This window comes from Triticum aestivum, chromosome 6D (assembly GCF_018294505.1).
Source record: "Triticum aestivum cultivar Chinese Spring chromosome 6D, IWGSC CS RefSeq v2.1, whole genome shotgun sequence".
In the NCBI taxonomy this organism is placed as follows: domain Eukaryota; kingdom Viridiplantae; phylum Streptophyta; class Magnoliopsida; order Poales; family Poaceae; genus Triticum; species Triticum aestivum.
Window position 1 is genome coordinate 418,182,826 of NC_057811.1, and position 24,857 is coordinate 418,207,682.

The 24,857-nt window shown below is 49.7% G+C and overlaps 1 protein-coding gene across 2 annotated transcripts; it reads right to left on the reverse strand.

The window, feature by feature from the left end:
* Positions 1-15,502: 15,502 nt before the first annotated feature.
* Positions 15,503-21,990, reverse strand: LOC123141818 (MLO-like protein 1). 2 transcript variants are annotated; one of them, XM_044560887.1, is made up of 14 exons: positions 21,808-21,990; positions 21,426-21,695; positions 17,899-18,015; positions 17,765-17,816; positions 17,563-17,654; positions 17,405-17,479; positions 17,229-17,311; positions 17,059-17,108; positions 16,879-16,919; positions 16,745-16,756; positions 16,443-16,652; positions 16,198-16,265; positions 16,063-16,123; positions 15,503-15,769 (listed from the first exon to the last, which is right to left on the reverse strand). In XM_044560887.1, the coding sequence occupies exons 1-14, from the start codon at positions 21,934-21,936 to the stop codon at positions 15,575-15,577; spliced, it is 1,455 nt and encodes a 484-aa protein (XP_044416822.1). In that variant the 5' UTR covers positions 21,937-21,990; the 3' UTR covers positions 15,503-15,574. The 2 variants fall into 2 exon arrangements, with proteins under 2 accessions (XP_044416822.1, XP_044416823.1); XM_044560888.1 differs by lacking the exon at positions 16,745-16,756 and having other exon boundaries at positions 21,808-21,947.
* Between the last annotated feature and the right edge of the window lie 2,867 nt (positions 21,991-24,857).

Sequence of the window (24,857 nt, forward strand, 5' to 3'; positions counted from 1 at the left end):
ATCCGTGCTAAATTCTCCGCATGCTTGTAGTCAAAATAAAGCTTTTACTAAACATATCGTTGATGCTTTGGTGCAATCTTATGAAGAAAAACTTGAGTTGGAAGTTTCTATCCCTAGAAAACTTTATGATGAGTGGGAACCTACTATTAAAATTAAAATTAAAGATCATGAATGCTATGCTTTGTGTGATTTGGGTGCTAGTGTTTCCACGATTCCAAAAACTTTGTGCGATTTGTTAGGTTTCCGCGAATTTGATGATTTCTCTTTAAACTTGCACCTTGCGGATTCCACTATTAAGAAACCTATGGGAAGAATTAATGATGTTCTTATTGTTGCAAATAGGAACTATGTGCCCGTAGATTTTATTGTTCTTGATATAGATTGCAATCCTTCATGTCCTATTATTCTTGGTAGACCTTTCCTTAGAACGATTGGTGCAATTATTGATATGAAGGAAGGGAATATTACATTCCAATTTCCGTTAAGGAAAGGCATGGAACACTTCCCTAGAAAGAAAATAAAATTACCTTATGAATCTATTATGAGAGCCACTTATGGATTGCCTACCAAAGATGGCAATACCTAGATCTATCCTTGCTTTTTATGCCTAGCTAGGGGCGTTAAACGATAGCGCTTGTTGGGAGGCAACCCAATTTTATTTTTATTCCTTGCTTTTTGCTCCTGTTTAGTAATAAATAATTTATCTATCCTATGTTTAGGTTGTGTTTTTTGTGTTTAATTAGTGTTTGTGCCAAGTAGAACCGTTGGGAAGACTTGGGGAAAGTCTTGATATCTTGCTGTAAAAAACAGAAACTTTAGCGCTCACGAGAACTGCTGCCATTTTTATTTGGAAGGTGATATTTAGTTAATTATTTTTGCAAATGATTAATAGATAAATGCCGTACGTCCATCAATTTATTTTAGAATTTTTGGGGTTCCAGATCTTGCGCTAGGTACAGATTACTACAGACTGTTCTGTTTTTGACAGATTCTGTTTTTCGTGTGTTGTTTGCTTATTTTGATGAATCTATGGATAGTAAAATAGTTTATAAACCATATATAAGTTGGAATACAGTAGGTTTAACACCAATATAAATAAATAATGAGTTCAATACAGTACCTTGAAGTGGTGTTTTGTTTTCTTTCGCTAACGGAGCTCACGAGATTTTCTGTTGAGTTTTGTGTTGTGAAGTTTTCAAGTTTTGGGTAAAAGATTTGATGGATTATGGAACAAGGAGTGGCAAGAGCCTAAGCTTGGGGATGCCCATGGCACCCCAAGATAATCTAAGGACACCAAAAAGCCAAAGCTTGGGGATGCCCCGGAAGGCATCCCCTCTTTCGTCTTCGTCCATCGGTAACTTTACTTGGAGCTATATTTTTATTCACCACATGATATGTGTTTTGCTTGGAGCGTCTTGTATGATTTGAGTCTTTGTTTTTAGTTTACCACAATCATCCTTGCTGTACACACCTTTTGAGAGAGACACACATGATTCGGAATTTATTAGAATACTCTATGTGCTTCACTTATATCTTTTGAGCTATATAGTTTTTGCTCTAGTGCTTCACTTATATCTTTTAGAGCACGGTGGTGGATTTGTTTTATAGAAACTATTGATCTCTCATGCTTCACTTAGATTATTTTGAGAGTCTCAAATAGCATGGTAATTTGCTTAAATGATCCTAATATGCTAGGTATTCAAGATTAGTAAAAAAAATCTCATGCGTGTTTTGAATACTAAGAGAAGTTTGATGTTTGATGATTGTTTTGAGATATGGAGGTAATAATATCAAAGTCGTGCTAGTTGAGTAGTTGCGAATTTGAGAAATGTTGTGTTGAAGTTTGCAAGTCCCGTAGCATGCACGCATGGTAAACATTATGTAACAAATTTGAAACATGAGGTGTTATTTGATTGTCTTCCTTATGAGTGGCGGTCGGGGACGAGCGATGGTCTTTTCCTACCAATCTACCCCCTAGGAGCATGAGCATAGTGCTTGGTTTTTGATGACTTGTAGATTTTTGCAATAAGTATGTGAGTTCTTTATGACTAATGTTGAGTCCATGGATTATACGCACTCTCACCCTTCCATATGTAGCTCTTCGTAGTACCGTGCATTGCCCTTTCTCACATTGAGAGTTGGTGCAAACTTCGCCGGTGCATCCAAACCACGTGATATGATACGCTCTTTCACACATAAACCTCCTTATATCTTCCTCAAAACAGCCACCATACCTACCTATTATGGCATTTCCATAGCCATTCCGAGATATATTGCCATGCAACTTTCCACCATTCCGTTTATCATGACACATTCATCATTGTCATATTGCTTAGCATGATCATGTAGTTGACATAGTATTTGTGGCAAAGCCACCGTTCATAATTCCTTCATACATGTCACTCTTGGTTCATTGCATAACCCAGTACACTGCCGGAGGCATTAGAGTCATACTTTGTTCTAGTATCGAGTTGTAATTCTTGAGTTGTAAGTAAATAGAAGTGTGATGAACATCATTCATAGAGCATTGTCCTAAAAAAAGAGGGAAAGGCCAAAAAAGGCCAAATAAAAAAAGGTACAATGCTACTATCCTTTGCCACACCTGTGCTTCAAAGTAGCACCATAATCTTCATGATAGAGAGTCTTTTGTTTTGTCACTTTCATATACTAGTGGGAAATTTTCATTATAGAACTTGGCTTGTATATTCCAACAATGGGCCTCCTCAAGTTCCCTAGGTCTTCGTGAGCAAGCAAGTTGGATGCATAGCCACTTAGTTTCTTTTGTTGAGCTTTCATACATTTACAGCTCTAGTGCATCCGTTGCATGGCAATCCCTACTCCTTGCATTAATATCAATTGATGGGCATCTCCATAGCCCATTGATTAGCCTCGTTGATGTGAGACTTTCTCCTTTTTTGTCTTCTCCACATAACCCCCATCATCATATTCTATTCCACCCATAGTGCTATATCCATGGCTCGCGCTCATATATTGCGTGGAATTTTATAGGTTTGAGATTACTAAAGTATGAAACAATTTCTTGGCTTGTCATCGGGGTTGTGCATGATGAGAGCATTCTTGTGTAACGAAAATGGAGCATGAATAAACTATATGATTTTGTAGGGATAAACTTTCTTTGGCCATGTTATTTTGAGAGGACATAATTGCTTAGTTAGTATGCTTGAAGTATTATTATTTTTATGTCAATATAAACTTTTACCTTGAATCTTTCGGATCTGAATATTCATACCAGAATTAAGAAGAATTACATTAAAATTATGCCAAGTAGCACTCCGCATCAAAAAAATTTGTTTTTATCATTTACCTACTCGAGGACGAGCAGGAATTAAGCTTGGGGATGCTTGATACGTCTCCAACGTATCTATAATTTTGATTGCTCCATGCTATATTATCTACTGTTTTGGACATTATTGGGCTTTATTATCCACTTTTATATTATTTTTGGGACTACCTATTAACCGGAGGCTCGACCCAGTATTGCTGTTTTTTTGCCTATTTTAGGGTTTCGAAGAAAAGGAATATCAAACGAGTCCAAACGGAATGAAACCTTCGGGAACGTGATTTTCGGAACAAACGTGATCCAGAGGACTTGGAGTCTACGTAAAGCAATCAACATGGAGAGCACGAGGCAGGGGGCGTGCCTCCCCCAGGCGCGCCCTCCACCCTCGTGGGGCCCGCGTTGCTCCACCGACGTACTTCTTTCCTCCTATATATACCTACGTACCCCCAAACCATCAGGAGCATCACGAAAACCTAGTTCCACCGCCGCAACCTTCTGTACCGTGAGATCCCATCTTGGGGCCTTTTCCGGCGTCCTGCCGGAGGGGGCATTGATCACGGAGGGCTTCTACATCAACACCATAGCCTCTCCGATGATGTGTGAGTAGTTTACCTCAGACCTTCAGGTCCATAGTTATTAGCTAGATGGCTTCTTCTCTCTCTCTTTGGATCTCAATACAAAGTTCTCCTCGATTCTCTTGGAGATCTATTTGATGTAACTCTTCTTTGTGGTGTGTTTGTCGAGACCGATGAATTGTGGGTTTATGATCAAGATTATCTATGAACAATATTTGAATCTTCTCTGAATTCTTTTATGTATGATTGGTTATCTTTGCAAGTCTCTTCGAATTGTCAGTTTGGTTTGGCCTACTAGATTGATCTTTCTTGCAATGGGAGAAGTGCTTAGCTTTGGGTTCAATCTTGCGGTGTCCTTTCCCAGTGACAGCAGGGGCAGCAAGGCACGTATTGTATTGTTGCCATCGAGGATAACAAGATGGGGTTTATATCATATTGCATGAGTTTATCCCTCTACATCATGTCATCTTGCTTAAAGCGTTACTCCGTTCTTATGAACTTAATACTCTAGATGCATGCTGGATAGCGGTCGATGTGTGGAGTAATAGTAGTAGATGCAGAATCGTTGTGGTCTACTTGTTACGGACGTGATGCCTATATACATGATCATACCTAGATATTCTCATAACTATGCTCAATTCTATCAATTGCTCGACAGTAATTTGTTCACCCACCGTAATACTTATGCTCTTGAGAGAAGCCACTGGTGAAAACTATGGCCCCCGGGTCTATTCTCCATCATATTAATCTTCCAACACTTAGCTATTTTTATTGCCGTTTATTTTACTTTGCATCTTTATCATAAAAATACCAAAAATATTATCTTATCATATCTATCAGATCTCACTCTCGTAAGTGACCGTGAAGGGATTGAAAACCCCTTTTTCGTGTTGGGTGCGAGGTTCTTATTTGTTTGTGTAGGTGCGCGGGACTTGTGTGTGATCTCCTACTGGATTGATACCTTGGTTCTCAAAAACTAAGGGAAATACTTACGCTACTTTACTGCATCACCCTTTCCTCTTCAAGGGAAAACCAATGCAGTGCTCAAGAGGTAGCAGACCCCGACTTGGGGGCGGCCGCCCTGGAGGACAACGCCTTAGGCGGCAGTGACGGAGCAGGCGGCTCCGAAGAAGGAGGCGGCATTGAGACCTGGCCCGATGATGATGATGAAGAGGATGAGCCGCGCCCTGTGCAAGGCGCCGGCAAGGCGGACGTGGGCCCCTCCGCCGAGCCGACTGCTCGAGGTGGCACGCGTAAGCGTAAACAGGGCGTCGTCTTGTTTGGCAGCGCACCAAAGAAGGCCAAGAATCCGACCGCTGCGACCAGGCGGAAGGAGGCCGCCGCGAAGGCGGCCAAGTTTCAGAAGCTCCCGAAGGCGCCTCCCATGGTGTCGGCATAAGTATCTTTTTCTTGTGCATTCCTTTCTTGTTGGCTCCGTCTGAGCTTTTTCTCTTCGTTTTTCTTGACTTAGGGCTCCGCTCTCACTTGAGAAGTCGGCCGCCGCCTCCGTCATTGGGTCGGCGGAGACCTCCACCACCACCCGGAGAATCGATCCTGCGGCCGACCTCCGGGAGGCGCAAGAACGAAACGCGCGTGAAGCGCGCGAGGCGCAGGAGGCCACCCACCTGGAGAAGGCGGAGGCCGCCGCGCTGAAGAAGCTGGCAGAGGCCGAGGCTGATGCCGCCGTGAAGAAGCGGCTTGAAGAAGCCGCTCGCCACCAGGAGCCGCTATTCGTCGTTCCCTTGAACTCCGCGCCGCCTTCACCAGAGTTCGCGGCGCCGACTGGGGGAGCCGGCGATGAGCACCCGATCATGGAGAGGGAAGGCGGCGATGTCGTCATGCTGGACGTGGCCGTGCCCCCGCCACCGCCATCTGGAGGGGCGCGAGACAAACAGCCGGCCACCCCGCCGGTGCCACCAGCCGGAAACGAGGTGGTGACGGGCCCGACCCCTGAGGTCCGCACACCAACGCGTCGTCGTCTTGCGAAGGCGACGTCGGCGCCACGACCGCTGGAGGGCTGCGCCGCGAGTTCCTCAATCCCAAATGCCGAGGCGACCAGCGCCGCGCCCGCTGACTGGGTGCGTGGAGGCGGGACGGGAGCCTTGAACCAGGCGATTCTTGACGTCTAGGCCAAACTCCGAGCTGAGGCCGACGCTCTCAAGCATGCAACAAGGCATTCTTGGATTCGCGAGCGGCCATCCGGGTATGTTTCTTACTTCTTTGTCTTTGGCTCTTGTATTTCTCTGTGGGGGCGCGCCAGCGCACCCACTGGGTGTAGACCCCGAGTTTCGGACCGGCTGTTGAGCACGCGGCTCGAAACTTTAATTGGCAGGCTCCGAGTGCTAACTTTGTCTGGTATCTTCACTGTAGGATTATCATAACCTTCGCGCGGCCACCTTCAACTCCAACGTCCGAGAGCTGGACCAGCGGACCGCCGACTTGTCAGAAAGCTGGAGTAAGTCTTCGTCTTCTTTCTCTGCGGGGGCGCGCTGGCGCACCCGCGGGCTGTAGTCCCCGAGATTCGGGCCGACTGCTCAGCAGTCGGGCCGGATCTCCCCGGCGACTGTACTTCTTCTTTGCTGATTGTTAACATCTTTTTCTTTCTCTGTTCCTTGCAGAGGCCAACGCTACTTTGCAGCAGCAGCTGGGCGAAGCCAACACCGCGTTGCGCGCCAAGGAGGCAGAGCGAGCTGGCCCAGCAGCGTGATCGGCTGGTCAAGCAACTGACGGAGCAGGCGGAGCTTCTCCAGAAGGCACAGAAGGAGGCGGAGGCGAAAGAGTCCAGTCTCCTTGCTGAGTTTGAGACCGAACGCTCTGCCTGGACCGACAAGGAGGCATTGCTGACTGTCGGCTTCGGCAAGATTGAAGACATGGTTGACGGTAAGCTTCCTTCTTTTTTCTTTCTTTGGGCCGCCGGCTGCTGATCGGGCCGGCTTCTAGCCTCTGACTCCTGGCTCTTTTGCTTTCTGTTTGAGCAGACTTCTTCCCTGGTCACTCTGGCGCTGCCAACCAGGCCATTGAGGCTCATCGTGAAGAGCGGAGGGCGGAAGGTGCGCAGATCACTGCCAATGCCCCTCGGACCCTTAGCGAACAGCTTCTCAGCATCCAGGCCCATCTTCGGCCGGCTCATCGGATGCTGCGCCGTCTTCAACGTGTCGGAGCCCAGGCAATCTCCGCCCTGTGGCTAGACATGCCGGCTCTGCCCACTCCCAGTCGGACTGCCGACTGGCTGGAGGTGGCGGCCGGCCGTCTTGAGGCTTGGAAGGGTTCCTCGGCCCGGGCTGGAGCACGCAGGGCCTTGGAGTTTGTCAAGGCATGGTACCCTAGGCTAAATCTAGCCCAGTTGACCATGTTCCGTCAGGAGGCCCAAGAGGAGCTGGTGGTGGTGGAGCGCGATCTTGTCAGGCGGGCTGCGGCGATCGCCGAGTACACCAACACCAGCATCTTCGTTCCTGAGCAGGCCGAGAATGGTGCCGAGGTGCCACCAGAGTGGTTCGGGCTGAACCCGGAGGACGACGATGACTCGGCCGAGATGATCGACTCCAGCGACGAGGGAGAAGACGAGGAGGACGAGGAAGGCGGAGAAGATGCGCCAGAGGTTGGAGCGGGCGGCTAGCCTCAGCTTGACCGCGCCTCGAACAACGAGTCGTGCTCGAGTGCGCCGACTGCTGCTGGAGGCGACCAAGCGGAGACTGACCAGCCGTCCACTCCACCAACCGGCACCACCAACTCCGCCAACCATCCGGACCCCTCTGCTGCTCCCTAGGCCACCGTCTTATCTTTATTTTTCCTGCTTTACTAGTCTCGACAAACTTTGTTAAATTTGCACAATTCCACCCACGGAGTGTATTTCAAACTCTGTTGAATGCTGGCCAAGGGCCTTTTGATATGTAAATATTTCTGCCGAGTTCTGTCTTTTCTTGCTTTCTGCTCCTTGGCTTTTTTCCTTTGCCGCCCTCCCTTGGTTGCCGTTTTGCCAGCCAAACAGCCGCTCTGCGGACTATGGCTGGGTCAAGTACTTAGCCACTGTCAGGAGGGCAAGTACTTAGCCGACTAGAGTATTAGCAAGTTAAGTAGAATCCGGCCGGCCGGCTGCTCGGCAGCCGGTCGATGAGGCGAGGAGCCGGCTTGAACTATGTGCATGCTTTGGGTCCCTAGCCATTTTTCGTGCGGACACCCTTTCTGCCTTTAACTCCTGCCCACCGAACAGTCGCTCTGCGAGCTGCGGCTTCTGGCAGGAGAAGGCTTAGGTGCCAACACACTACTTGTCCGGCTGCAGGAAGCACCACATAGTACAAGGCGGCGAGCCCCCGGGCCGACTGGTCGAACCCGGTGCCAGGCGGAATAATGAAGTAACACACTCATAGGCATAATACTTATCATATAGATAAAAGAGGGTAGCCCCCGAGCTCCTCTCGAGGGACCCGGAGTCTTCGTACTTCAATACAAAAGGTAGCATGGTACATACTGCATCAACTATAAAATCTTCGAAGGAGGTTTGTGTTCCATGGCCACTCTGTCTCCTTACCGGAGTCGTCTCTCTTGCGTGCTCTGGGCTTCTGAGCATCGATCAGGTAATAGGAGTCGTTGCCCAAAACTTTGCTGATGATGAAGGGGCCTTCCCAAGGTGCCGAGAGCTTGTGCTGGCCAGCTGTTCGCTAGATCAGCCGGAGCACAAGGTCTCTCTCTTGGAAGGATCTTGGCTTGACCTTCCGGTTGTAGTATCGGTGTAGATTCTGCTGGTAGATGGTGGACCAGCTGAGTGCCAACAGCCGGCCCTCTTCCAGCAGATCGACGCCGTCTTCTTGTGCTTCTTTTGCCACCTCTTTGGTATACATGGTGACTCGAGGGGAGTCGAATTATTTTGCCTCCTTGTCTCTTCTATCGCGGACGCCACCAGTCGGCGTCCGAGATGTCGCGCCTTGATCTCGGCGAGGAGGCGGGTCGTCGTTTCGCCGGTTGGGCGCCTCAGTGTGGCAGCTAGCTTCTTGCTGCTCCGTAGCCGCGTCAAGGAGCTGCTGGACGCGCTCCGTCATGTGGCGACACTCGTCGCCCTCGAGCTTGTCTAGCTCGTCAGCTGCTGCCTGGGCCGCTCGTATGTTCTTCGCGGGCGTGGCGTAGATGGGGCGATCTGCCCCGAACATGCTGGCAATGGCTGGCCGCGCTGCTGGATCGTGCCAATGCGGCTAGGCCCACCAGGAGCCGGCGTGCTGCCAATGGCGCGGTCCATCTCACGCTGGTAGGCCTCCGAAAGGCGTCTCATGCTGGCCAGCCTGTTGGCGCTTTTGACGAGCTGGATGCGGCGCACCTCCAGCGTCTCGGCGTCGGCGTCTTCGGGTATGGGCGCGGCCAGTTTTTGCAACGCCGCCTGCAGCGGATCCTGGCCACCTCCGCCGGAGTGCTCGCCGTGGCTGATGACGAGCACGTCCGTGACGGTGCTGCCGCCGCTGTCCGCGCGAGGAAGCGGTTCGTCGTAGACCACCACGTTGGTGGGGAACGCGTCAAGCGACGCCGTGTCGGAGTCGACAAGCATCGGGTCGGTGGAACCAACCGACTCCAAGTCCACAGCAAGATCGCTGGCGACATGGAGCTGATCGAGGAGGCTGACGAGGCGGCTCTCAGGGCCTTCTGTGCCCGCGTCAGATACGGGCTCGTCGGTGAGGCGAATCTCGCCAACAAGATCGGCGAGGCAGCTCGCCATGCAGACGACCTCCGCGTCGTGCAGCGCATTGGCGCAGACGCTGTCTGGCGTGCCGGGCTGGCTGCGCTTGCTAGGAAGGAACAAGGTTCCCGTCCAGAACAGGTCTTCGGACGATGGTGCACCTCGCCCCACGGTGGGCGCCAAATGTCGGGGGTTGGGTGCGACATATGCCAAAGGATGACTTGTCATGGTGGGAGCAAGTAGAACGTCAGAAGCGGGATAAGGCGTAGACACGAACGCCGGCGTACTTTACCCAGGTTCGGGGCCCTCCTAGGAGATAACACCCCTAGTCCTGCTCTGCGGGGTCTCCGCATGATCACTAAGGCACTAGTGGGTACAATGGTGCTCCTCGAGCTGTATGCTAGAGGTAGAAGAAGGCAGGCTAGCTCTCTCCCTCCTCTAGGTATGAGTCTAGGTCTATCAGGTTGGGAACCCTTTGCATGGGTGCCCTGGGGGGTTTATATAGGCCTACCCCCAGGGGTACAAGGGTAATCTGGCCGGGTGTAGGACCCGGCCGTCAGTGTCTCTGGTCGCCGGCTTCTCCGCCGGCTGCTGGGGCCCGCTGCCTGGTGGGCCCTGCCGGCTGGTCTGGTACGGAGCCGACAGGCCGCTCCCGCCGCTCGCGGGTCTTGCCTGCTGATGGTTACTGTAGCCGTAATGCTAATGATGCGTACTTGGTCAGGGGAGCGTGGCTACAGTCCCACCGCCTGGTGGGAGATCACTGTAGCCACACGTGTCTCATCTGGTTAATGGCGCACGCACCCCGAGGGAGGAGAGGGACGCCTGCTAGAGGCCAGCCTCCCTCGGGTCCGACTGGTCAGGCTTCCGCCGTCTCCCGGGCTCTCACTGCCTGGTAGGACCCGCCGCCTGCAGGCCGTACCGACGGGCCATCGTGGGAACAGGGCTCCGCCTGACAGGAGTTACGTCAAAGGTGGAGTGGCAATAGTGCCGCGTCGTGCGGAGATCTCCGACGGTACGGGGCACTGTGGTCGCGCCTTGCCCTGGATAAGGGGGAGATGGGCTACACTGTAGCCACATCCTGTCTTGTCTTTTTAATGGGGGCGCAGACTTTGAGGGCGTCGTGGGCCGCCTGCTAGGAGCCGGCCTCTCTCGAGGCCGCCTGCTAGGAGTCGGCCCGTCTTGGTGCCACCTTCTGGAGCTTGGCCGTCTTCTGGCAGCCGGCCACTTGAGCCAGCCGGTCACCAGAAGGCGGCGCTTCATTCTGGATGTTGGTGGGGCGCAGCCGGCCCAATGTCCTGAAAGGCTCAGGGACTCGGGTTGGGCTACCCGTGGCCCATTACTCCGACAGTTTGCGCTCGCCCCTTCCACTTCCCCGCAATAAGTGCGCACGTACGCACGCAATAACTACATCGAGAATGGCAACCGACCCGCAGACGCCGCAATAAATCCGCACTCGTGGGCCGATGGTGCGCGGCGGCGGGCCCCAGGCCGCCGCCCCGTCCCGTCGCGCGCGTGGCCTGTCAGGCCCCTTCGGCTCTTGGGTGCCACGTGGCGGCCGCGCGAAGCCCGAAAAGTCGCCCAAGATTCGTCGAACTCCTCGGTTTCCCTCCACCAGCGGGATGCTGCGATCCGACTTCCGGAAGCCGGCACACAGTGGGTGTTGCCGGACCCGGCAGTCACCAAATCCACCGCTGTAAGGGGGGAAACTGCGAAGGCCCTCCCTTCTGAAGACGGCGGACCTTCACAGCTTTCGGGACTACTGTCGGGGGGATGAACCCCAGGCAGGCAATGGAACCCGGATCCTTTTCAAAAACAACGGGGCCAGCATCGCCCCTCGATCCGGCTCGCCCTTGGCCGGGTCGCTCGACCCGGCCAAGCCCTATGACCCGGCAGGATCTCCAACCCGGCCGGAATCCTCGACTCGGCCGCAACAACCAAGCTCAAGACTTCTCCAACAAGCCAGCACCACCCTTAGCATGCTCTCCAAACCCAGCCAAGGGTCAGCGGCCGTCCCATCCCAGCCGTACGATGGGACGAGTCTCCGCCAACTGATGACCGAAGCCACAGTGCCCCGCCCATGCCTTTGGTCAGCCGGACGAGGCAACAGTGCCCCCACCTACTCGCTGACCAGGGCTGGCATGGCAACAGTGCGCCCGACGTCACCCATGACGCTAGTAAGCGGCGACCTGACGGAACGCCACTGTAGCCAACTCGACTCGGCCTCGCCCTGACGATCGACAAGACGGCACACAATGCCCCCTAGGCGCATGGGGCCCACGCCCGGCGAACCCGGCGAGCCCTGGCACCCGGCGGGTCCCGGCACCGGGTTCCTGGACACTGACGACCCGGCCCTACGACCTTGTAACATTACCCTTGTACCCCTGGGGGGTTGACCTATAAAACCCCCCAGGAGCCCTCATGCATACGGGCAAGTAAGAAGGCAACACACTCGCCCATCCACCCACTCACACACGCCTAGAAAGCAATACCCGAGGAGAGGGAGCAGCCTAAGCCTTGGCCCGACCTCCTTCTTCCTCCATAAATCTCTAGGAGCAACTCTGTACTGTTACGTATAAACCACACTCGGCAGGACTATGGGTGTTATCTCTTCGGAGAGCCCCGAACCTGGGTATGTCTTGCGTCCCGCGCTCGCTCATGCCGACCTAGCCTCTGGAGCCCACCAGTGCCCTCGAGCCACCTCCTATCTTTAGCCATCCTATGGCATCTGCCATGCGCCCACCACGACAGAGATTGAACTAGGTATGATGATACCGACAATCGAATCTCGGGCAAGTAACATATCGATGACAAAGGGAACACCGTATGTTGTTATGTGGTTTGACCGATAAAGATCTTCGTAGAATATGTAGGAACCAATATGAGCATCCAGGTTCAGCTATTGGTTATTGACCGGAGATGAGTCTCGGTCATGTCTACATAGTTCTCGAACCCGTAGGTTCCGCACGCTTAACGTTCGATGACGATCGGTATTATGAGTTTATGTGTTTTGTTGTACCGAAGGTAGTTGGGAGTCCCAGATGAGATCACAGACATGACAAGGAGTCTCGAAATGGTCGAGACATAAAGATTGATATATTGGATGACTATATTCGGACACCGGAATGGTTCTAAGGTGTATCGGGTATTTTCCGTAGTACCGGGAGGTTACCGGAACCCCCGGGGGGTTATTGGGCCTCATGGGCCTATTGGTGGAAGAGAGGAGGCAGGCCAAGGCAGGGCGCGTGCCCCCTAGGCCAAACCAAATTGGACTAGGGGGTCGGCCCCCCTTTCCTTCTCTCCTCCCTCACCTTCCCCCTTCTCCTTGTTGGACTAGGAAAGGGGGGGTTGAATCCTACTTGGAGTAGGATTGCCCCCCCTTGGCGCGCCTCCTCCCCTTGGCCGGCCTCCTCCTCCCTCCCCCCTTTATATACGTGGGAGGGGGCACCCCAAAGACACACCAAAGTTTCTCTTAGCCGTGTGCGGTGCCCTCCTCCACAGAAACACACCTCAGTCATATCGTTGCAGTGCTCAGGCGAAGCCCTGCGCCAGTAACTTCATCATCACCGTCACCACGCCGTCGTGCTGACAGAACTCTCCCTCGTCCTCAGCTGGATCAAGAGTTCGAGGGACGTCATCGAGCTATACGTGTGCAAATCGCGGAGGTGTCGTGCGTTCGGTGCTTGATCGGTTGAATCGCGAAGACGTTCGACTACATCAACCGTGTTACTTAATGCTTCCGCTTTCGGTCTACGAGTGTACATGGACACACTCTCCCCGCTCGTTGCTATGCTTCTCCTAGATAGATCTTGCGTGATCGTTGGAAATTTTTTGAAATACTACGTTCCCCAACACGGGCCACTACAGGATTTACCCCTTATCACAAGGTCTCAAGTCATGATTTATATTTATGTTACCTATAGAGCAAATGTGATGATTTGTTGATCGAAGGGATGATCATCAATTGGCTTGTCGAGATACTTGACCCATCAAGGTGAGTATTTGATAGAATCCCGAGAGGGATATTTGACATCACGAGAAAGGTCATGAGGTTCGGGTCATCTCTCTCAACATAAGGTAGGACCTTGCCGGTAAAGTGATATAAGCGTGTGTCTTGAGATCCATCTTGGCGAGGTGTCCTCTCAAAGGATACTTTGTCGCATGGGTGCAGTGTACAACCTCTATGGGGTCCCATTATTTGAAATAGTCGTTTCAGCGGTATGGATGGGATCGGGATTAGTGACACTTACGGTCTAAGCCAAACTTGGCGAAAAACTCAATTTATCAATAAAAATGCCAACCCTAAGTTGTACGAGAAGTATTTTTTAACCTCACGCCATAGAATAATAGTTCTACAGTAATTTTCATTAATAAATAGTATTTTACAAAGAGGAAGGAGAAAAGGGGGGAATCTAGATCTACAAAACAGTAAAAAGGCTACTCAGCCAACTCCAGTTTTTAGAACATGAGCATCATTGGATCAAAATACTTGCACTTCATCTTAATTTTTAGGAGATGTAAATTATTCTTTAGAGTATATTCCAAGTCTGGACTATTGGTGTGATATTCCTGAAAACTATGTACGGGACGTAGTGGAACCGCCACTCTTGCTTTATGTTGATCCCATCTTGTCGGTTATGTTATGTTGATCCCATCTTGCCAGTTATGTTATGTTGATCTCGTTGATTCTGTAGTCTCTCGCGATGCTCGTTTTTGAGGCTCTTTCTAAAGAATGTTTATGTGATCCCACTGATTATTTATTATCTCGCGACACTCGTCTCAGAGGTTATATTATTTACTATTTACATTCCCCTCCCCTCCTCCCCAAATCTTTAGTTTCTAATGATGCTCGTTTTGGTGCTTACTTACGTCGATCCCGGCTTCCCATTTACCTTGTGTTGATCCCGACATGCTAGTTACTTATTGCACTGATTTATGTCACAAATCTGCGATGTTGTACTGACGCACATTTTGGTTGGCTATACAGTTTTATTATATAATGCTCTTTCCAGATTTGATATTTCTAGTTGAACTGTTTGCTTTGCCTTCATTTGAATGTGCATTTTTCTTGCCAAAGTTTGTCTACTTGGGAGTACATCAATGTACTCACTTGGCTTGTCAATTTTCCCAGACCCTGAATACGATCCCTATGCTTGAGGGGATGTCATTGAGTTTGATGACTACGATGTGTTCCAAGAGTATCCATGTATGTATTGAGTCTGCTACTGTTATGCTTCCGCTTATTCTATTGCCACTCTGATCGAGGCCTTTTATGTACAAATAATGTCTAGGGCTGATGTACTAAGTTCGACTTTTCAACTTCCTCGCTATTGTTGTAATACTCGAGCTTCTTGGTCATATACCTATAATATATGTTGGTTTTGTATCTAGTTATTTACTGAATATGGGGCCCGATGATATGATCTCTGGGCTGGCGCACAACATAGCCAATTGAATGAATTGGTGCGTGACATGCTTGGTGGATGACACAAGGGATCTTGTACTCCTAGAACATTTATTTTGAAGCCTTCGTCAATGAGGACTTAGGATATTGCCAACTATCTGAACCACGGGAAAAAATATTCTTGCATCACAAAGTGTTTGCATTCTCTTTACCCACCCCCCCCCATCTCCTACTTATTTGCTAGTTGTTATTCTTCGCTCTTGGTACTCTTGTTAACTTGCTTGCTAAGTTCTTTGGGATGTATAGTCCTTGTTGTCTTGCTCTCAAAACTGCCAACATTAAACCTAGAAGTAGAATTTCCGATAGGAATATCCACAGTTGGTCTCTAATATTATTTATGACTAGACTAAATTGTTTTTATCTTTAAAAACTTATCATTTTCACATGTGTAGATCCATATATTACGTAATTTTTAATCTATAGTAAGTTAGAGGTGAATGTGCAAAACACATCAAGAACCACAATTATCCAAACATATGTGTCATGTAATTGTAGATTTCCATTGTACAAGTAAAAGAAATTGTAGTATTGCAAGAATGGACATATACAAAATATGCAATTAGCCTAGAAGTCCTTTACTGCACCAATGAGTCTGCATGTGCATTTGTTATTTGAACTGCAACACCACTTGCCTCGTCAACTTGTGAGTTGCCTACGTCTGCAGGTGTTTTACTTGGGATTCTTGTGCGTCTCCTAGCTTTTTCAGCCCAGTTGACAAGGCCTTCAGTCACATTTTCGTCAAACATAACTCTTCTGAAAGAACTCCCCATCTTCACCATTATGAAAATTGAATTAGAATGTAAACATAGAGATTGAGGGCAGTTAGTTAAGTTATGCTAGTAAATGCCTACATGGTGGCATCAATTCAGAAAAAACAACTATTTAGATAAACAATAAGTTATATGATCACCTATATGTACCAATTTGTATATAGAATATTGTACTAGTAAATAATTTTTTGTTAGCCAAGAATTAGTTACTCATAGACCAAACTAAGTTGAGCAATCACTAAATATTCAAAGAAGGTAACAGGCAATCCACTTAGTTTAGAAAATAAACTCACATGAGAGACGATGGCATAAAGCGGTAGGGTGATGTAACAACAAACGAGTTGGCTAATGACACTGAAGAAAGGAAACAAATAATGAGTTTCTTAAAATGTCAAGATGTTGTGATTTACTAGTTACTCCTATGATACCTTATGACAACTCGAGATATAGCATATGCTCGATTTCCCATGATGCATGATTTAAATCCATATGTCACCTGCATGGTTGGCAATGCAATAGTTAGTTCTACATATACATATACAAGAATTGGACTAACTTTGAAGATAACAACATCGATCGGAAACTTATAGTCTATGCAATTTCATCATATTATTATTGTCTTCAAAACTAGAAGTCAGTTTGATTTGGTGCCTGGTTAGCATATTATTCTTACCAACAGCCAAAAGAATAGTGCAATCTCAAATGCGTTTTGGAATAGGACAACGTGGATCAACAAAAGGACCAATTTTGGCCGATGGAACCAAAAGAAATCATCTGAAGGAGCCACTACTAAATCTCCTTGAATCGCCGTATGCTTTTGTGCAACCTCGTAAGCCAATTCCGTTATGATGTGCTCCATCTTGCTTCCAACCAAAAGTAGCATCTACCAAAAAAATCAACCGATGTTATAGTTATTCCTTTACGCATGATCCTTGTTATAGACAACAATTATGTTCACTGTAAAGGTTGGCGTACTTTGGAGAAGTCCTGCTTCATTATATATAATTATAAATTTCACAAAAAAAGGCTTGGCAATATTATGTATCAAAAATATGTGTATCTCATGTATGCTCATTCTTCTATTTGCATTATGTCTCATGTTTACTTACAATGAATGGAACCAACGATATCCAAATGTAGACATACAAACCTAAAATTATGACAAAAGAATAGTGTTATTGTCGCATGAGTAATATAATATTATGTAGTGAATACAATCAAAAAATATGAAAAATCGATAAACAACGGTTGTGAATGGGCCATAACTTGCAACCATTGGTGATACAAACCTTGCACATTCAACAACAAGAATATCATGAGCAATGCCCAGAGGTACCAGCTACATAAGAACAACATGCAAAGTAGTTATTATCTAAATCAAAAAATGAAATTATCAAAATTCCTGCTTCAGAAAAAAAAACATGACATTCATTTTGTAATAATAGCATTGATAATTTACCTAATACCAACAACCTTCTTGAAATCAACCTCCAACGCTCTGATCATGTAATTGTAAAAATTGAATGTTGGGTTACAGTGTTTCTGTGAGAAGAACAACAAATAAAATGTTAATTAGTTCCAATGATATGGAAACATATATGTGACGTTCATTGATGATAATATATGCCTAGTTACCATGACGAAACCAAGTCGCATTGTTGTGTAGTCTTCCTCAGTGACCGATCCATAGAATTGTTTGAAGAATGAACACTAAAAATGGTGAATTAGTTTATAATCCAACTATAATCAAGAACAAATGAAATATTAATAATGTTTTGATACTACAAGTATACCATCCAACCAAATATCCTCCACCGTTTTCTGTGACCTTTAAAATGGTCTTGAATAAACTTGAACTCTTGAACATGCTTGATCATTTCAGGAGCTGCATAATGAATCCTAAATTTCATAAGAAAATAGTGGACACAACTTTATGTTAAGAAAAACAATTCTGAAGTTATCATTATTCAAATTCTAAAACTATCGGCATCATACCATTATCACCATTTGCATGAATCTTGCTCTCCCAGTGATGCCAATTTCTCGTCTAGATGATAATTGATAAAAAAATCAATAGGAAGAACATGATAGATTACTTGTTAATACACATATAGTTTCAGGTTTAGTACCTGCATAATTCCTAGAATAATGGTAGAAGCACTGAGAACAAAATGAGTGACCGCCAAGATGAAGATAAATATGTGCAACTGATGAATAGCTTCAACAGAGAGTACCGGAACTTTGCCCTACATATGGAATATCAAATGAATCTTTATATATGTATAAGGGCCAATCTGTCAAAGATGGAAAAACCATCAAATACCAAATACCTAGGATAAATGCAGAAGTTGAGTGTTGTGTAGTTGGTAAATTTCCTGAAATTTTCTGAAGTCTTTGCGATATTTCTAAGCCTTTTTGCAGTGGATATTTCTAAGCCTTTATCAACATTCAACTATTCTCATATATACCATGCTTTGTTTAGAGTTGTGGTTACATGTTGGTGAACCAGACTCCCATGGTAGTGCCATTTTAAGCTCACTGGTGTAGAATATCATGCATGGGCGGATCCAGTAGGGCGTCATGGGTACCACATCACACCAACAAATGTGGAGTTTTTTTTTACCATCTAGTAATACGTATATGTAGCATTTTCCAACAATTCACTCCAACGTCCAAAGCTAAAATTAACAAATCTGATATAAGCCTAAGATAGCAAGATCTACTGCAAGTCCATTGGTATCTTTTAATCAGCTCGTTCGCTCCTGTAATTGTGCTATTGTGTGCACGGTTACAAAGAAAAACACAGACTTGTTTAATCAACTAGACCAAATTCCTACCTTAGAAATAAAGAGGCAAGCAGACCCGGGGAGGCTCCCGACGGGTCGCTCCTCGGTCACTCCCGCGGGCAGCCAGGAGCAAAACCTAGCCGCCGCCGCAAGCCACAACCACCGCGCCCCCGCCCCTCGCCGCCGCCGGCAGGAGTCGCCGGGCAAAGCCTGCGGCTCGGCGGCGGCGGGGCCCTTTTTTCCCCTTTCCGCTGGAGATGGTACGGCGTGGGTCGGCCGCTCCTGGAGGGAGCTCGGGCACGTTGGCGCTCGGGATGGCGTTGGCTGGCGCTGGAAGGCTGGGGCAGCGGCCCCAGGTCGCGCGCGGGGTTGGCGTGCGCCTCCCTCGCGGAGGTGGTCTGGCGGCTGGCTGCGAGGCGGAGGATCCGGGGCCCTCGCGCCCGGATCTGGTGAGGAGGCGGGCCGTTGGCAGAGGCGTCGCGGCGGCGTGAGGTCAAGGCAGCGGTGGTGCTGGCCTGCGAGCAGGGTGGAGGCGCGGCCTGGGCGCGGCGGGGCGCGAGGAGGCGTGTGGCTGGGCGCGGAGTGCGGCCATGGGTGCGGCGTGTTGGTCGCCGGTGCAGATCTGGCGGGCAGGGGCCGGTGGTCTTCGCTCGGCGGCCCTGCGGGCAAGCCTGGACGCCACGGATCCGGCCTTGGCACCGCAAGATGGGTAGTTTTCTCTGCCCCGTTCTGCTGCTCTGGAGTACAGGGGGCCGGAAGGAGACGGCTGCTGGTCGGAGGTCCATGGCTGGCGGCCCGGGAGGGGCACTGCCGGCTGGTGGTGGTGCCCGGTTGCCGCTTGTTGGAGCTGGGTGGCTCTGCCGCGGTTGGATGCGGGGTGCAGGACCCGATCTGGTCTCTGCAGGCCCGTCGTCGAGGAGGTTTGCGGGTGGCCCTAAACAGCAGTGGCGTGCTCGTTGTGTGGAGGGTGCGCGGTCCAATGGAGGTACGGGTCGACCTCGGCCTGCTGCGTGGGAGTGGCTGCACCGGGTGAAAGCCTGGCCGGTGCTGACCGGCCGGCGACGACGACGCCTGTGGGCGTCGCTATCCTCCTTGGAGGCGTCGTTGGGAATCTTCACAGCCTCTACTCCCGGATCAAGTCCTTCGGGTGAAAGCCCAGATCCTGCTACAGGGTCGGGCGGTGTCGTCGTCTTCAACGCCGTTCCCCTCTTTAGGGCGCCGTCTTGAAGAATTTGATCCCTTTGGTGCTTCCTATGACTGGACGTGCACGGTGGCTTCTGTGGCAACGACGACGGTGGTGAGCAACGTCGGAGGCGCGGCTCGTGGTAGTCGGCTCTTCTTCTCCGGGGTGTCCATGGGAATGCCTCGACTGCCCGGTGTTGTGAAGTCGAAGCCGCGGTGGGGGGCCGCTGGTATACGATGACGCGTGTCAGGTGGCTCGTTCGGTGATCCCTCGTGACGCCAACCTTGCCTCGTTTCTTTGTGGTTCATCTTCGGAGTCGGAGCTGCGTTGTCTAATGTGGATTGTATGGAGTGTTTTGTTGCAGCCATTAGGGTTGATGTTTTTCTTTTTCTTTTGATCTTCGGATCTCCTGGTCCTAGGACCTTCACCACCTTGTTGTTTCCGTTGCTCTCTGCTATTATCAATGAATGCCAGCGACGCTGGATCTTTCAAAAAAACCTTAGAAATAAAAACTAGACTGGATTTAAAATTGTTCCCGCCGACTAGCAACCAGGCAGCTAGCGAGAGAAATCGAAGCATATGGGCACGCGTAAGAGCAAGGTTAATAGTATAGCCGGCAGTCTTGGAAGTCACTCAAACTGACACCCGCGTCGCCCTCCTTGCGACTTGGGGGGTTACCGTAGCGCCACAACTTTTCCGCAACTCCCCTTTCTCATCTCATCGCTGCTAGAGGAACCAGCTGGCGAAGCCCATCAGGCTCCGGGGATGATGGCAGTAGGGTGCGCCTTCGGCTGGTCCGTGGTGGTGGGCGTGGCTACTCTGAGGTGTGGCCTAGGTGATGTTCGGCCTCCGGGCGCGTTCGCGCAAGCTCCTTTCTAGCAGGTGGCACGGGCCTCTAACATGTGGTGCAGTTGCTCATGCTGGCCTACTATGGTGTAGATCGGGCTCGTGGGGGCGGGATTGCGGGATTCAGTGGAAGATCTTGCATGATGGTGATGCATGCAGTGGCATGGCAACATGCGAGCAGCTTGTGTTGTATGGCGTTCTCTTTCCCTGCGTGGCCCCAACTACCACCCCAACCTCGCGGCGCTGGACTCACCACCCTGCCATCACCCCATGGCCTCCTATCCCTCCACTTGCACCGGGTGAAAACCATAGGTCTAACCCTAGTTGGTTATACCTAGCAATGACGGCGTCTTTAGATTGTTAGCTTGACGAGGGCATTGCTTGGAGTTTGCTCGATCTTGATCTTTCGGGTGAAAACCTATGATCTAGTCTTCGATGGTTAGATCTGGCAACGACGGCACTAGCGTGTCGTTCCCTTCAGAAAGGCGTTGCTTCCAAAGAATCTTGCTGGTAGTCCTTGTGTTGTCAAGAGCTGGTTGGCATTGATGGTCATTGTTGCATATCGTCAATCGCTTGTTTGATTGTTTTGGGTTTTTTTTCTCCATCCACCTAAGCATAGCGGTCTTGTATGATGTTGCTTTTTGCTGGTGCTATCTTTTGCGCGCGCGTGTGCTGGTGTCGATTGTATGCATTCTAGTTATGCAAAGACCGCGGGTTACCCATTATGATTGTATCCCTCATGCTTCATTATGAATCAATAAAAAAATGCCCTTTATCCCGAAAAAAATATGTCTCATGATTCATACGGCTGATACGGCTCATATGAACGTTCGACGTTTACCTTTTTTAGGCAGTGATCATCGGAGGCGGCTCCAGCGGCCAGAAGCCGCCTGGCCCCGCCCATAACGAAGTGCGCGGTCTCGGCGACGCCGTCCGGCGCAGGCGGCTTGCAGGGCAGCATGTGGCTCATGACGCTCCGTCGCACGCACAGCCTCCCCATGGCTCCCTGGAACACGGCGAGCAGCAGCGATATGAATCCCAGCACCATGAGTTCCTCCTTCACCCTGAGGAGGACCTCGTACAGCGGCTTCTTGCTGCTCCTCATCATCCTCTGCAAACGTGCGTGCCCAAACGCAACAGTTAACAGAGAAACGGTTCAGAAAGAAGACGTACGTACGTAGAAGCTTCGTCGATGGGATGGGGTATGGGGTATGTGTGTATACCTTGCCTAGGCGGTGGAGCAAGCGCTCGAAGACGAGGGAGATGATGACGATGGCGGAGCAGATGGACGCCACGATCCATGTCGGCGTCAACTCGAGCGGTTTCGGTTTCCCTTCTTCTCCGCCGGCCATGGCGCCCCAAGGGTCACTGCTAATTAACCCTTGTTACTGTTAGTATTCCTCAGCGACATGAACAAGCAAGCAAGGAGAAGCTCTTGATCGACTTATAATGGTCCTCGATAAGCACTAGTACAGAGGAAGTCCACTCCAAAACACGGTTGAAGAAAACAAGATCAAGAAAATGGCAACGGCGATTACAATGTGCGCTCACCATTTTCCAAACACTTTGCAGCACGCAGTCCATGGTCTCTGCCACACTGTCGATGTACGCTATGCCCCCAACCCCAAGCTTCACCTATGGGATTTGGTCTGTTGTTCCCAGAATCTGGTAGAGATTTCGAGGCTGACCGTCGCTGCCGTCGCGCGTCGTGTCCTGCTCCACGCCCCGACACGGCGTTCCTCGGTCCTGGCCTTCTCAAACGGTCACGCTTGATCCAACGCATTACCGGTTGTCCTTGATCATCTGGTTTTATTTTCTGGCCCAATGTCGTTTGATCTCGATCGAACAGCTGGGAGGGCGTTCACTGAGGGTTCCTTTTCAACGAATGCTCGCCGGTTAGCATTACCGTGCATTGATCTTTAAAAAAAATAGCACTACCGTGCATTATTTCATTCTTCCGAGGGCGAGACGGGTCGTGACGCAGCGGCGGCACGGAATCCGGAAGGTTCTAGAAAGAGGTGGGCACATGCAGAAAATGCTGTCATGTACCTGTGGTCCGTGAAAGGGTCACGCGGTGGATCCAAGCACCCGTCGCATCGGCCGTATCGCCCGTGTCCTTAGCTTAGCTAAGCTCATGGGGCTGAGTGTTTTTTTTTTTGACGGGGCTCATGGGGCTGAGTTAGTTCACGTGGATGTCACCATCGACAACTTGAGAGGACCGGCTCGCCATTTCGGGGATATACAAGTTGGTGAGCATGCGACATCCAAGGGTAGATCGCATGCATGCCCGGCTACCGAACCCAAATGGCACACTAGTGTCCAGGAAAGAACACGTCAGGATTACAGGCAGGACAAAATCATGTTTCTGGAACATCTTGCATTTCACCGAGGCTGTGACAGCATCTACAGCCGGACTTACAAATCTGGCCCCTCAAATGCCTGCGGACGCGGCCGGGCACGCCCACGAACGCATCCGGACGGGCCCTAATATTTCCGTCCCGGCATCCACATATCTCAAATCCATGCAAATACATGCATGTCGATCATACAAGACAATGTTGCATGTAAACAGCAAATGTTGATATGAAGCATAGATAGCGTTTATATAAAATTTATAAAGTGTCAAACTCAAGCATTGTCTCATTCGTTGCCATTGTGGGTCCACTTGTGCTCCACAAGATCATTGAGTAATTGCGTGTGCACCTGCTGATCTCAAAGATTCTGATGCACCTGCAGAAAGTTCATCAGCTGAGCCGCATCTTGATCTTTCAGGATTTCAACTTGTTCTCCAGGTGTTTCGAAATCATGGGTTTGGGCTACACTATCACCCTCATCCTCGACAATCATATTGTGCAGGATAACACAACATGTCATCAGCTGCTACAAAGTTTCTGATTCCCACATCATTGCAGTGCTCCGCATAATTTTCCAACAAGCTTGAAGCACACCAAATGCCTCTCCACATCCTTCCTAGCCGCTTCCTGCATTGTTGCAAAGTGGCTCTGTTTATTGCCACGCGGCTCGGATATGGTCTTCACAAACGCCGTCCACTGAGGATAGATACCATCGGCAAGATAGTACCCCATGTTATAGTCTCGGCCGTTGACGGTGTAGTTGCACGACGATGATTCCCCATTGCAAAACCTCCTGAACACTGAAGATCGTTGAAGCACGTTGATGTCATTGTGAGAATCCGGCATTCCAAAGAAAGCATGCCAAATCCATAAGTCATGTGATGCCATCGCTTCTAGTATGGTGGTGGCCTATCTGGTGTGACCTTGATACATTCCCCGCAGACCTTTAGGGCAGTTCTTCCACTGCCAATGCAGGCAATCAATTGATCCGAGTATTCATGGAAACCCCCTTGCCTCTCCAATAGCCAACAACTTCTCTGTGTCCTGCACATTTGGTTCTCTGATATACTCAGGTCCAAACACCTCCACCACGACGCAGGCAAACTTGACAATAGTCTTCAGGCACGTGCTCTCCCCCGTCCTGACCATCTCACCAACGGCATCTGCAGCAGTACCAAGTGCAAGCATCCTCAGAGTTGTCGTGCACATATGCCTGGCCGAGAAAGAGAGTTGGCCACAGCAATCCATTGTGAGCTTGAAGTAGTCGTCGTGTGCCTCCACTCCCTCCACAATGCGCAAAAACAATGGTTTCCGCATGCGAAAACGGCAACGAAACCATGGATCATCCGAGAAAGTAGGTTTGGGAGCAAAGTAGTCCTTGTGCAGTAGCTTTGCTCCGGACTGTTGGGGAACGTAGTAATTCAAAAAAAATCCTACGATCACGCAAGATCTATCTAGGAGATGCATAGCAACGAGACGGGAGAGTGTGTCCATGTACCCTTGTAGACCGAAAGCGGAAGCGTTTAGTAACGTGGTTTATGTAGTCTAACATCTTCACGATCCAACCGATCCAAGTACCGAACGTACGGCACCTCTGTGTTCAGCACACGTTCAGCACGATGACGTCCCTCGAGCTCTTGATCCAGTAGAGGGTCGAAGGAGAGTTCCGTGAGCACGACGGCGTGGCCACGGTGATGATGAAGTTACCGGCGCACGGCTTCGCCTAAGCACTACGACGATATGACCGAGGTGTTAAACTGTGGAGGGGGGCACCGCACATGGCTAAGAGATTGTCTGTTGTGCTTTGGGGTGCCCCCTCCCCAGGTATATAAAGGAGGGGGAGGAGGAGGCCGGCCAAGGGGGAGGCGCGCCATGGGGGGGAGTCCTACTAGGACTCCAAACCTGTAGGATTCGGCCCC

Excerpts from the sequence above, each read along its gene's own strand:
- LOC123141818 (XM_044560887.1), bottom strand. The coding sequence starts at position 21,936 with ATGGCCGGCGGAGAAGAAGGGAAACCGAAACCGCTCGAGTTGACGCCG. Across the intron at positions 21,696-21,807 it reads TGCTCCACCGCCTAGGCAAG|AGGATGATGAGGAGCAGCAA; the intron begins GTATACACACAT and ends GCACGTTTGCAG. Across the intron at positions 16,266-16,442 it reads CACTATTCTTTTGGCTGTTG|GTGACATATGGATTTAAATC; the intron begins GTAAGAATAATA and ends CCAACCATGCAG.